We start from the raw sequence: 15134 nt of genomic DNA on the forward strand, positions 1-15134 counted from the left end.
TATATTAAAAGATTACATTTTAATTATAAAATAGCTAAGTAAATATAATATCATGCATATAAAATTCCAATATACGGAAATTATATGTTATTATTATAGCTACAAAGTATAATATTCTTCGAGCCAGCTGGTCTTGTTGCCAGTTAATAAGACAGCATTCAGTCGGAAACAGTAGTTTCTTCCATTTTGTGTTCGTTCGATGCCATTGCGTCAGTTTTATCGATATTTTTACTCCGATAAACCACACTGAAGTAACCTAATAATAACGTGTCCGCAAGCATAAGACCCGAGTAAAGTAGAAATTCGTGTGCCTAAATCACAAACAAAAACGATGCAATATTAAATGTACTATAAACATTTACTTATTGAAAAAAAATTAATAGATACTTGATTTTTAAATGATATTGTTGAAATGATAACGACCAACAAATTTCCAAGTGACATTGTCAATAAACTAATAGCGGCTATGGACGACTTCATGCTTTTTGGGGCCTATATTGAAACATTTCATAATATCAATTACAATATTACTAATAAAATATAAACGAATTATAAGTTATGCTATATATAAATGTTAAGCATTCGAGTGTGCAGGCGTGCCGTGGTAATGATATTTTACATTTATATTTTTATATTTTTAGGAAGAAAAAGGTGAAATGTTAAGGTATGGCATTATGGCAATTAAATATATCAAAAATCTATTCATATGTGAATCTTACTAAATAATATTATATTATCAACAAAAATATTATGTTTCCTTGATAATAAATAAAAAAAAAACCATAAAGCGTCTATTTTAACCGAAATCATAAAATTAAAAAAAAAAAAACATACCTACCTCAGTAAATGCGAATTTTATTATGGTGACCATGAATATGATGTCGGCTATACTCATGCACAAATATTGCGGAAGCTGCCACAAAATGTGAATATAGTTTCCTTCGTCTTTGGTAAATAATCGTACATCCTATATATATATATTTTTTTTTTTGTTTAGTTACATTGCACTTCTTACATTTGCTTGTAGTTCATAAGATATTAATTAAAATTCGCAGTTCAAGTATCCTATAATGTTACCATTTTATCGCCATTTCGTTGTAAAGTAAGTGTATAGAATGTCGCTGGTATTATGTCCATAGTTGGCGTGGACAACATTTTTCCATTGTAGAATACATTATATCTATTTTAGATTTGATTACACGTGTTAAGGTTTTATTATATAATTGTAAACATTAATAATTGCAACGATGTACAAAAAAGTATTGGATATACTCACTTTCCGACTTTTATGGCGTGAAAGTTCATCCCTCGAAACCCAGACAGAGAGTACGAAGTAAACGAGTTGTGATCTGAACAAGTCAGTGTAATGTTATCGTCAAAATCAAACGTATGATCGAGCAAAACTCTAAAATAAATATTTCGTGTCTGTGTTTATTATAGAGACTATAAATAACTATATTGTACTACTACAGACAGTATTTAGATACTAACCTTAAATTTGGGTTTCCAAACTTTTCTTTGACTAAACTGTCATGAATACCAATACGATTTAATGCAATTGTGTTTGAATTTAGCCGGGCCAAGTGATACGAAATCTCCTAAAAGAATTTTAAAAAAAACGAGATCCTAAACAGTGTTGCGTTCAGATAGCAAAAACAATATCTAGATAAATATTAGATTACTAGCTAAATTAATATCTAGATTAATATAAAGATAGAATATTCAATTTTTATCTAGATAAATATGTGGATAAAACTTTTTTATCTAGATGTTTAAATTATAATAGTTAATTTTTATTAACGCTTGACATGCTATTGGATTCTTGGTTTTGTAATTTATTAAGGGAAGCAAATCAGGAAGGCTTATTTTGTATCAAAAATATATTAATGAATAAATATATATACTGAGCATACAGATACCCCAAAATCATAGTTGAATTAGGTACTAATTAGTAATTACTACTTTACATAATATATTTACTGGTTTAAGGAAACTGGTTTATAGACTTTTTATATTATATTCAAACTATAAATTCAAACAAGTACAAATGATTTTGCCGTGCGAGAACTATTTGTAGTGTTTTCCACATTATTACCAATAGACGGGACGGGTGTCGGGTACACGGTGTTATAACTTGTATAAACTTGGAATAACCCGTATTCTGGTATCTGTATTGATATACGATGGTAACGGACAAACGGGTGCATTACTTCTATTGTTATTATTAATTCGCTATCGAACATTGAATTATTGTAATCTAAAAATTGTGGTGACAGCATAGAATACAATATTATTGCGATTTGCCAGAAAACAGCACGAAAATGTTATTATTATTTAGTACTTATATAGTATTGTGATAATATTATAATATTTTATGTAAAACGACTAAATGCGAGTAAACTATTATTGAAAAAAACACGTCCATAACACAACGAGATGTATCTAGATATTTATGTAGATTTCCGTAATTCAAATCTTAGATACCAATTAGATACTAATTTTTTTATTCATCTAGATAAGATGAAGGTATTTAATTTGAATCTAGATAATTTATCTAGATACCACTCAACACTGATCATAAAAGTTGTTTGATTTTAACATTTCGCGAGAGTTGTTGTTAATAAAATGATATGTTATTACTAACTTAAGGTTGCTTTTTATCATTATATGTATAATAATTATGTATTGAATATAATTTAAAAAATAGTTCTGATTTTCTTTTATTACTTAGAATAGAAAAAATGTGCTAGTAGTATTCAATATTTAATATATTATTATTAAATTTACTTAGCATTAAGGCTGACACAACGAAACTGACGAGGTAAACTCAAACACTTAATAAAAAGAAAACAACGTCTCGTTTTTTTCCTGATGAAGAAACCCACATTGAATCGGTCAAATTACATAAACCATGCAATTTATAATAAGTTATAGGAGTTTTACTTTCAAAATATTATGAAATTGAATCATATTAATTATGTCTTGTTAAGTAATATTCAAATATCGTAAATTTTACTAGCTGGCCACCCAGCGTTGCCTTTATCCTTCATATTTGTTTTAAATTTACATTTCTTTATTCGAGACCGTCAACGTGACAATTTGATCCAAGGATTTACCACATCTGCCCGAGTAACCAATGGCAACCATTTATACCAATATTAAAAACTACTAATTTCAACTAATTATTTCTGCTATCAATATTATAATCTGTAAGATGTAACCAATGGCAACTATTTATAAATAAAATTAACTCAAAAATATTCATTGTGAATCTTAAAATCCATGTGAATCCTTTCTTATAGTCTGCACTTACATTAAACAATGGTGTCGACTGTCGAGTACTTTAATTCCAAGTGTGTGCCTAAATAATATAGTTTAGGCTTTCCGTTGATTCCCTGCCAGTCAAGACAAAGCCACTTATATAAATATATAGCAATAGAATCGAAATATTTACTTTTCCTTCGATTATTGTTACATTGGTAGTGAATTCGTAGTTGTCTAACACAAAATTGCACTTTGGACCAAAACGCAATGTGATCCCGACGACCATGACGTCTTCTGACGAATTTTGAGACACAACTGTATGACTGACGTTGAACATTTCGAGTGGGCCGATTTGATTCTGTAGTTGTAACGATTTCGATTGTACGAACACGTGGCAATCGAATCCATTGTAAATGTATAGCCGCCCTTGTCCTGATGGTATCTCAGTTGTGTTACCCTTTAAAAAACAAAAAAAAAAAACGGGTAAAGAAAAAAAAAATTATTCGTCAGAAAAAGTAGTATTACAACTATTTTAAACTGGAGTAGGGCCGCGAACACAAATGCTATGACCGCCAGGACACCGCAAAAGGTGAGCTTTTGTAATGGTTTCCGGAGTCCTATCGCTGCAAACAGCGGATACAGAACGACGTCAAAAAGGACGAGTACAATTACTCCAAATAAGGGTACTAGCATCTGGATTTGATCTGGTTTGATTGTCCAGTTTAAGAAGTCCACGCGACCGTTCATCAGCATGGCTTGTAACGTCCACCTTGAACCCTATACCACGTCAGAGGGTTAAATTTATCCGTCTTATACATCATCTCATAGGTGGATACTATAGATTGATTTTTTTCTTTGAGGAGGGGAGTTTGTATTGGCCAAATAAAGTTGTTCACACCACAATTACTATTATGACATGGACACATGGCCCATGGATGTACACAAAATTTCGTTTAGGCGGGGGAGGGATTGAAATTTCTGGGCGACTCACCCACCAGAAACCCCCCAACAGATGTCCACCTATGACTTTGACATTCTTCACAGTTATCGATATAATAGGTACCGTACCGGTTGTTCATAGAGCGACCAAAATACCGGATATGCCGTGAATACGCAGATCACGCTCAGGACCGACCTTGTGTCAGATATCTCTGATTCGGTGTACTTTCCTTTTGCGTTATCCAACCAGTGGGTTTTGCAGGGAACAGAGGAAGTAAACTTCGCTCGTACTGCATACTTAAAATCCAAATTAGAGAATAGCGTTAAAACTATTATAAACATTTTTGTGGTCGTATCCTGTACAACATGATTAAATGAAACTTACAAAAATGCAACCAAACGTCCTGGTTAAAACGTTACTTTCCGGTTTTTTCTTCACGTACGTGTTTTTTCCAGCTACGAAAATCACTGTGAAATTGAAAACGGTGTACTTTATTTATATATTGCAGATGTTGGACAATGGTTGTATTTTATGTGGAAACGGTGTGATTGAGAAATACCTGTGGATTGTGAATTGTGATCATGTGGCATGGGAGGAAAAAGTTATATTAAAGTAGATATTTTCCATTCATTCATTAATCATACAGTAATAAAATAATACAATAAATAACTTGTATAATTAATAATTATATTAAATAATACAATAAATGAGAGTGAATTACCTATGGGTATTATTATTTCCCCTCTGGATGATAACTATTGTAGATAATAAATATCGAAAATATATACCTACCTATGGCAAAGAACATTATAATGGTTGGCACACCGAAAGCTAATGGAAAACACGTGTCTCTGCCAAAACAATGCATGCTGTGTCTTAATTCAGGCATCAAAAACGTCGAGATCAACGATCCCGTGTATACGGCCAACGTAAACTTGGTAGCGAAGTGTTGTAAATGTTTTTCTTGTTGAGGCAATTGAAATTGATCTCCACCAAACGCAAAATTGCACGGTTTTACGCCACCCGTACCAACGGATATGAAAAATAATCCAAGGAAAGCTAAGATTCTTAAAAAAAAATAAAATAAAATAAAATAATACAAATGTATTTGATTTGAGACAATATTTCGACCTAAACAACGTTTTATGATGAGAACTTTTGATATACCGATCAGTAAAGAATTTATCTTACAGATAGGTATCGGGTAAACGTCAATCTTACTCAAAAATGCAGACATCATATTTATTTTTTTTATGTTACTATTAATATAGCTTAAAATTAAAAAAATAAAATAATACTATACTCTCTGCCCAAACAAAACGTTTCTTATGATATAAATATAATAAATAAATATATATTCAATAAATAATGTATATAATTGTCTAAAGAAACTTTCATCGTCATTCCTTTACTATTGATACACATTTAAATAGTTTTTATGTTTTTGTTGAAATGGAATTGAAATGGGGGATCGGGAGTGGTTTATCCCTATAAAAGTAGTCTATGGTATTATTCAAGCCGTCAGAACGTTACATTTGTTACCTCAACCAATAAAAAGAAGTTGTGAGATGGAAAAAGATAAATTAAAGATTCAAGATTATCGGTATTATCAATTGGTACTCCTATTTCTGAAATATTTAATTTGTGTTTTAAATGTGTGAAGGAGTTTGTAATTAAAAACAGGATCAATTTATTTTTAAATTGTGAATGAATAAATTTTAAACGTTAACTGATATTCAATTGACATTCTCTTAAGACAAAAAAGAGTTGGACTAAGAATTATGTACTGTTTATCGATAACTTCTTATACGTATATGATATAAGAAAATCATATTGAGAATTAGAGGAATATCGATCATAGATTTCTAATTGTATACTAAATACTGTCAACTGATAGTTTTCTGGTGGTGGAGTGGTTGCGAATAAATACCAACAACTTTACTATAATAGTCATTGGCTGAGTATTGATGATGAAGTCAAAGTGAAGTTAATTTGACGTACCTATTCATGGTATTCGGTTCTATGGACTGGACACGTAGTCAAAGTTAAATCGAAGTCACCGAAGGAAATGTGTTATAAATTTTGTTGGAAACTTTTTGAGGGACGAATATATGCTGGAACCTATCAATACAAATTTGATTGCTGAATTCTACGTAAAAAATGATTGTGTATTGGGAATTAATAATATAATATACTGCAAAATAATAAATTGTTGATTAACTTTTGAACGTCCAGGCTGAACATATTTGCAATCGATGCGCCGGTGAGCACGATGCATCCCACTACGTAGATTAACGACATCCATATAATTGTTCTAAAAAAAAATATAATGAAAACCATGATTTTAAAACACCAGATAGGTACCTAAGTTATTTATAAAGATTAAAATATATGAAACCAAATGAACAAAGCATACTTGAATTTTCCCCAATAAGAGTCTCCCAAGATCGCACACGGCAATGGCACGAAGTACGATAGAAATATGAAACTGTGATATATTATTGTCGACTCGTCTCCGTTGAACTTCAATATCCTTGTCAGGTACAAAACTAAAACAGCTAAACAGATTATTAATAAATTATGAAATTGACAAAATTGTGTTATATTTAACCGTTGTAACCCATTCTATTGACTCACTTTTTAATCCAAAAAAGGTAAATCGTTCACAAAATTCATTGACCACAATATACCACGTAGACTTGGGGTATTTCTAAAAAAAACAATATTTTTTTTTTGAAATATAGATTCAATATCCTGCGGACGATTAGTCGTAAATCATCGTCAAATATTATAATGGTATACATAACTGTTATTACCTACGCGTTGAGGCTGATTGAAACAGACCTTTATCACCTATTTCGTTAAAAACCATCTGTACTGAGCAAAGTGATTTTATTTTTTACTTAGGTATGAGAAAACGTGGTAAGTAATGTGTGCACATTACACTCAAACGCATTTGTTCAGATTTCCACTTTTATACGAACTCATATTTAGTGTTGAAATAAAGCTTATTACGTAAATTTAGGAAAATAAAGATATTAATGGGATATTTCATTAGTATTTCATTTTAGTAGTATTTAATTGACGATTCAGAAACCTACTCCTGCCTAACGGCTCACTCTCAAATCATTTACAAAATCATTGCTAACCCTCTTTATTGACTCACCTTTCAATCAGGAATAGGTAAATAGTTCACAAAATTCACTGATTACGATAAACCACGTATATTGTATACTTGGTGTATTTCGAAAACGCAAATAACTTTTTTTTTAAATGTAGATTCAATATTCTGCGGTGGAGTAAAATTGGTTGGTATGCCTACATTATATTTGTTAATATGAAAATCGTCGAGGCTAATATTGAAGCGGAACTTTAATCGTCTATTATGTCAAAAACCGTCCACATTGAGCAAATCAATTTTATTTTTGATTTATAAGAGAACGTGATAAGTTAGGTGTGCACATTAAACTCTAACCCTTTTTTCGGATGTCCTCCTTTATACCGGATGGCGAATACTAACTCATTTAAATAAATAGTGTTGAAAATTTGAAATAAAGCTATTTACGAAAAAAATTATAAAAATATAGATATGATTTATATACTTGATTATTTATTTTAAACCTATCAGGCTATTGTAAACTATTGCACAGATTATACCTTTTTTTGTATGTAAATTTCACTGGTAAAATTTTTTTACCGATAAAACATGTAAATTCTATTAGCACTAACTTTTGACCTGTAAAAAAATTTGACAGTAAAAGTACATTTGATTAAAAAAAAGTAATTCCACACAATTCTCTACCTCTACGGATAACATTAATTACAAAACGTTTTCAATTTCATAAAACATAATTTTAATTGCCTTGATATTATATTTGATTTTTTAATTATCATCGTGTGGATTATAATTTAGCAATACATTCCGACATTCGTAAAGTTGACATTTTTCCCGATAAAGTGTATAAGTGAAATACTATTTTTCCAAACTAAATGTACCTAAAATTAATTAAAATTAAATATTTAATAGTTTTTATTTTTTGTATAACCGTCCATTCAATTTTTTTGTATACAATCGGTGGAGTTTATATCTACTTAGCACCGGATATTAGTTATTTACCTACGAATAGATTTATTTTTAAAAAAAATTTACTGGTGGAATTTAAATATTATAAATCCTACCCAGAAATCAAGGAATTTACATGCATCCAACCTAATATTGTTAACAAAAAAATGTCCGAATTCAATTAACATAACATATTTTTTTAACTAAACAACAGTTTCGCATTAAAATATAAATATTGGTAAAACTTTACTGAAAATTAAATAGAGGTAAAAATAAAATGGACGGTGATAAAATGACAGGTTGTACATTTATTGAATCGAAAAGTAAAAAGTGTTTATATTATAATAGTGTGACCCATAAAACTGAAAATATTTGCGGTTTTCAAAATAATATTTAAGTATTTTTACTTATCAACTCACCGTTATTTTTTTTTGATGAGACATCAAATCCATGTTGAGCTGAAAAAAATCGAAATTTCTGATCACAATACTTAATAAATATTTTATTCTGCGGATCCGAACATTTTCAATTTTGGGCACTCGGTAAGTACGTACGTTCCTGAAATTTGTAGTTTTTACAATCATGTATTCATTCTGGTGGATTTGCAGTGTGTTATCGAATCATTTGTTTTACAATTTTTAAAGTGGACAATTTTAGATATCATAAGACACCGTAGCCTGTACTAAATGAAAAAATACATCTCACACATTGTTTCATCGAGTCGAGTGCACTGAGAGCGTGTACCTTAATATTTTGTATGAAATACTGCATGTTTTGATAATATAATTATATAATTGTTTTATTGCCAAATAATAGTGATTAATCCGGTACTCGAAATAATCTTTTTTTATCACTCAGTTTACGGATTACGAACCCTGGTTAAAATATCCAACGAATAAAATATTCAATTAAATAAAAATATTATGAAAAATGCTCTGTTTAAAAAACCAGAATTATTATTTATATATTATTAGAGTTTGATTGTTGTATGTTTATAATATATTATTGTTGTATCAACGATTACTCTCTGTAATATATAAATTAATAGGTAATAATTTATAGTGTATAATTATTGACACTTGGCAATCATTAGCAAATTAAATCGTAGGTATATGTTTTAAAATTGTAAAGATAAATGAGTTTTTCCATTTTTAACACTTTTCTTAAGTTTGGTTTCACGTCTGTCTGTGATCAAATCTTGCGCGCTCGATTTGAGGCACTTTTTGAAGATGAAAAATTCTGAAAATTGGTATAGACCTTGGTCTTGGATGACAATACAATAATCCGTTGTCATTTTGGGACATGGACCAAAAAAAAAAAAAGGATTGTCCCCACGACGTCGCCGTAATATCTCTCGCAGATATTGAACTTTCTCTCTTCCCCAAAAAAAAACCGCAACCTCTTACGAAGCAAGTATAGGCGTGTCCTATCCATTATTATAATATCTATGGTAACAACGGTAATTATAAATATTTATAAATAAATCATAATCACCAGTAGTTTGATTCTTTTTGTTTCACAAACATATTTCTTAAACGTTTAATAAAAATATTTACTTTCAACTAAAAAGTAGAAAATAAAAAATAAAAAAAAAAATTTTAAAAACACACTTTTCCATAAAAACATTTAAAAAAAAATTTTAAAAATTGCACTAAAAAGACAAAAATAATTCTCTGTACTTAAAAATAATGAAAAATTTATTGATGAAAAATTTAAAAGTGTGTGGTGCTCATACACTTGACATATATTCCCAGTCACTATCTTATAAACATGATTGAACAAAGAAGTGTATGTGAGACTTTCCTTGGCTTTTAAATTTTTCATCAGTAAATTTTTCATTATTTTGCTCTTATACTTGACATATACTGCCAGTCACTATCTTATAAACAGGATTGAACAAAGAAGTGTATGTGAGACTTAGCTCGGCTTTTAATGTTTTGTATGATGCACCACACACTTTTAAATTTTTCATCAATAAATTTTTCATTATTTTTAAGTACAGAGAATTATTTTTGTCTTTTTAGTGCAATTTTTAAAATTTTTTTTTAAATGTTTTTATGGAAAAGTGTGTTTTTAAAATTTTTTTTTTTATTTTTTATTTTTCAATGTAAACCTGTTGACGCCTGCTGGTGCGTATACTCGTCGTAGCTTTTATCAGCTATGTTTTGAAGATAGATTACATTAAAAAACGTCATATTATTTGTCACGACTAGACGAATTCAATGACATTACAAACATTTCATTATCTATTATTATCCATTTTTTTTAAACTTATAATAATTAATAATAATATAAATAATAAAAATAATAAAACATTGGAATATTTGCAGCTTATAGGTAGGCTTGGCATACCACAATAAATTGATATGTTAATTAATTGATATGTGTCAAAGGGCTAATATATTGTTCTTCTTTTTTTTAAACAGGTTATTTTCATTTCTTTTTAAACCAAATATGTTATCCTGTTCGTAGGTTTTTTGATCCCCTAGATATTTTCATCTTGATGGATATTCTGATCTTGTATTTTATCGTATAGTATAGTACCTAACTAGGTATCTATAATATATCATTTAATAAAGAAAAATATATGTAATTTATTTTAGGTTTCTTAGTGAACATAATAATATACGAAACACAAAAACTAAACAATATATACACTAAATCTAATAACCACAATTTATGTTAATATTTATGATCTAAAAATATGGACTCTAAATAGGCTAATTTAATTTCTATTATTGAAGCCCAAGTATTACAATGTCGTAAACAATAATTCTGTTTATTTATAACTCATAATATAATGTACCACGCGTTCATATAGATTATATTTTAGAAATATTCTATTAATTTTATACAGGTTTAAGTGTAATTTAGCCAAGGTGAATCACTCCTAGCGAATACCCGTTAGGTATACAAAATATATCAATACTTGTGTACCAACAAACATAAACAGCTTGGACTTACTATAACTCCATATCTGCTGATAACCAAATATGTAAGCAACTTAATATTAATATTTATAATTTTAACAATATATATTTATTTGTCACTTTTAAAAAGCTAATTTTTTTAAAAATATATTTATATATAAGAAAAAAATTAACCATTATACCTAATTAGTTTTAATGAAATTTTCATTTGTTGAAATGTTTTATTTTTTTGTAAATATCACTTAGTTTAAAACTTTAGTATTGTACTTAACTCAAACTTATATATCCCCCAACAGAAGTATTATGCTAAAGCAGAGTTTCAAACATATATATTATTTATTATATATTTATATCATCGTATGTAATTATTTGTTTAGCTAAATCAATTTTATATTATTATTTTTATTGTTATTAATTAACATCAGCTACAATGGCCATTAGTTACAATTTACAATTACAATTTTTTTTTAAATTTTATTATACAGTTTGGTTTTGTGTAAGAATTCAAGAATTTGTGTGGTGGTGTCTGCGCCTGGTCCGAGTGCAGATGCAGGTCTCTAATAAATTATTATTGTCTGTTAGTATATTGCAATAGAAGTTCGTGACAATACTTTAAGGACTATCTAATTTTATTATATTGTTAGTCACCGGAACAAATTTAACCGGAAACCTAAAATCTAATAAATTCATCTGGTCATAGGTTTATAAAATATAATATTTAAATATGAAGAATAAATATCTCATGGAATTATTGAACTATTCCAAGTTCTAACTGCAGATAATAGATAAACGATGACAGGTAGGTAAAAATAAATTTCAATATAGATCTCTCAATGGGCTCCGACTAAATACAATTTCGTATCAGAAATCACCCTTGTCCCTTCGAATTGAAGATTGAATCATTTTTTTACTATAAAACTTGTAAGCATACACAAAAAAACACACACCATTCTAAAATCAATACATCCATTGTTTCACTCAGAATCTAAAAGACTTAACCTGAAAGTATAAAATGAGCACTGCAGTTCTGCAGTGTATAATACGAATCGAAACACAAATCCTTGTTCAAATATTATAGTTTAATATATTATTATAACTACGCGCATATATCATTAATAATGGTCTTGGAAAAATAAACGGGCCCGAAATCCTAACGATTGTTGATTATTAGAACAAACGACTTCACAACGACCATGCTCGCGTCGCTGTGTACCCGTCGTCTGGGAAATGTTTGAATTTTTCGAGTAAACTGATTTTGTATCGACCTTCGAGTCCACTTGCAATTAAACGTCTGACCTGAAAACACCAAAAAGCAAAATGGCCACCACTAGTGACTTCGTAGAAGAAATTGTCATGATACATGTTGTTGAACGCGTCGATACATGGGTCATGCCAATAGAGGACGAAGAACCACTAACACCAGAGGTCAAAGATTTAGAGCCGATACTCTATGATGATGAGGACGAAGAGGCTATACTACAGGACATTATTTGGTTGTTTGGTGAACATGATACGGTTGCCGAATGCATCGCGATCGAGGAAGTCAGCGGTGACGCTGCAGCGGCAGTACCGGCGCCTTCAGCGGTATTACCGGCCCTTGGATCAGCCGACGTACTGCAGCAGATCGGCGATAGCGTGCAGATGGAAAAGGCAGACACGATTCCGTCTGTGGAAGAAGAGAGGGACACGACTACACTGAAATGGGAGACAGAACAGGGGACAACCACTGCAGCAGTTCCGTGCAAGACACGTGGTAGGACGAGGCGGTTTTTCGCCGCCACGTGGAAGGGCGTAAAGCTCCTGCTGCTGTGTGGTTGTTGCCGGAAAGCTTGAAGCCGGCAGTGTAGTCCACCCCTCCCCCCAGACGAAGACACCTAGACAAGACGGCGGCAACGGGGGAGTGGTACGTGAAAGAGCACGGTAAGTCACCCAATACGTTTTCCGGCCACCCGCAGAAAGACGAGATCGCAGTTGCCAGCGTCGCACACTCGCGGTTGCCGACACGCGAGACCATCAAGACGACTCGGCGCGGACTCGGCTGCTTCGGTTACACCAGGAGCGGTGGACGACGACGACGGCGGTGGCTAGCTGTACCTGCGCGGGCAACGATACCGCCCCGACGGTACCACGACGATGGCAGAGTGCATGAAGACGACTCGCAAAGGCGGCGGCGGCGGCGGCGGAAACTGCAAAAGACAACGGGTGAGCGATACAGCTGAGCTAGGAACAAGGACGTCAGCATCGCCGGACTCGTGGAAACGGATAACGTTTCAGGGTACGGAGATGCGCGACTCCAGGACTTCACGACTCCGGATGGTGACTAGGTCGAGTCAGGGCAAAAATCACGCGGATGGGATCAGGACCTTTGCAGCGCGGTGCGACGATCCTCTCCCATTTTTTCCCAGTGGCAATCGGTCGAGTCACGTCTCCGGTCGCCGACGGTTCCGTAGCACCAACAGCTGCCTTTGCTCGCTCAGTGTTTTAGGTCACCGTCGCCGTCGTCACGCATCAGTTGTCTTCAGCACCTGCGCATCGTCGATGCGCACAACATCGTGCACTAGCCGCTCGCCGTCAAATCGTCTCATCGTCGCTCCCGTGGCCGTCGCAGTCGGGACTTCGTCCGCCGTCATGATGGTCGTCACCCGCGAGCAAACGCGCTGGCGATTGCACTCGTCCGCCTGCGAGATGTGCCGCGAGAGCGTATAGAGGTGACCAGCGTTAGGAACAGATAACAAAAAAAATCATCTAGATAAATATAAAGATAACAACACTAAATGTTATCTAAGATACAGATAAGAGGTAAACAAATCAAATTCATCTAACAAAAAGATAAAATATAAAAATATTTTATCTAGACAATTATCTAAATATTGAAATAACAGATAATCTTAGAAATTAAAATTAAAACAACTAATTTAAAAAGATATATATACCGTCATGTAAGTACACAAATGTAATACACACACATGAGAACCCATGGCTAACGGCCGTTCTTTCCGGGAGTGTGGTGAGGTCACAGGCCACTTTTCGAGTCACGTACCATTATTAATTAACAACATTGAAAATACATTTACGAGTATTGTGTATTTGTGTATACGAAATAATGTTTATTATTATTATACGTCATGTGCAATTAAAATTGGTTTATAGTCCATAGATTTATAATATAAAACATAAAACCCGAAATATATAAATAGCATCTCACGTATTGCTCGTCAGACATATCAATTGTCATTAATTTCAGACGCATTGCAAATACAGAAAGAATAGACGGCTGGTTTATCTTTATTTCTCACTGAATAATATTATATTCTATGGAATTTTGTTTGGGACGGCGGTGGTTATAACTTGCCATCTGTTCTATTATTCGTATTTTAATTATAGTTTAAAAATATTTATAAAATTCTGGGAATTTGACATATTTTTTGCGACAGTAATTGGCTAATTACATAAATTAAATAGTATATTATATTATATATTATTAACCGAATACAGAATATTAATAAGTAATAAGTAATAAGTACCTAATAGGAATAATTTATAGTCTTTACAGAATAATGTCATATATTTTTAACCCTAGATGTTATTTTACGTACAAGTTGTGCCTCAGATAACGAGAATAAAAATGAAACATTTTTGAACAGATCTAGATAATTTTTGCCAAAAATTTATCTTGTAAATTTATCTAGATAAGTTAAATTTTTAGCTAAAATAAATACTTAGATAACTTATATTTATTCATCTAGATAAGATAAAAGATAAAAAAATAATTATCTGGATAATTTATCTAGATAAGTCCTAACACTGGAGGTGACCAGTAGCCTTATTATTGCTTTATGCAAGCACCTCGCCATCACGTACCACTCCCCCTGCTTATTGTGTCTTGTCTAGTGTTTTTTTTCCCCATTAGGCCACTTTGAGCCGTTTGTTATATTTA

The 15134-nt window shown here is 31.7% G+C and overlaps 1 protein-coding gene across 3 annotated transcripts; it reads right to left on the reverse strand.

Annotated features, from left to right (window-relative positions):
- LOC132952878 (peptide transporter family 1-like) lies at window positions 1-8980 on the reverse strand. Of its 3 annotated transcripts, none has more exons than XM_061025365.1 (16): window positions 8822-8980; window positions 8687-8725; window positions 6842-6914; window positions 6621-6762; window positions 6426-6518; window positions 4997-5271; window positions 4589-4671; window positions 4333-4500; window positions 3790-4041; window positions 3455-3721; window positions 1492-1598; window positions 1277-1405; window positions 1078-1180; window positions 839-967; window positions 388-492; window positions 1-311 (listed from the first exon to the last, which is right to left on the reverse strand). In XM_061025365.1, the coding sequence occupies exons 1-16, from the start codon at window positions 8849-8851 to the stop codon at window positions 159-161; spliced, it is 2148 nt and encodes a 715-aa protein (XP_060881348.1). In that variant the 5' UTR covers window positions 8852-8980; the 3' UTR covers window positions 1-158. The 3 variants fall into 3 exon arrangements, with proteins under 3 accessions (XP_060881348.1, XP_060881347.1, XP_060881345.1); XM_061025364.1 differs by having other exon boundaries at window positions 8789-8980; XM_061025362.1 differs by having other exon boundaries at window positions 8687-8980.
- Window positions 8981-15134: the final 6154 nt, after the last annotated feature.

Source organism: Metopolophium dirhodum, chromosome 9 (genome assembly GCF_019925205.1).
Source record: "Metopolophium dirhodum isolate CAU chromosome 9, ASM1992520v1, whole genome shotgun sequence".
In the NCBI taxonomy this organism is placed as follows: Eukaryota; Metazoa; Arthropoda; class Insecta; order Hemiptera; family Aphididae; genus Metopolophium; species Metopolophium dirhodum.

Coding starts and splice junctions, on each gene's coding strand:
- LOC132952878 (XM_061025362.1), bottom strand. CDS start 8,851: ATGATTGTAAAAACTACAAATTTCAGGAACGTACGTACTTACCGAGTG. Junction 3,722..3,789: donor TACTCCAGTTTAAAATAGTT/GTAATACTACTT, acceptor TGTTTTTTAAAG/GGTAACACAACTGAGATACC. Junction 1,599..3,454: donor TAACAATAATCGAAGGAAAA/GTAAATATTTCG, acceptor AAATTCTTTTAG/GAGATTTCGTATCACTTGGC.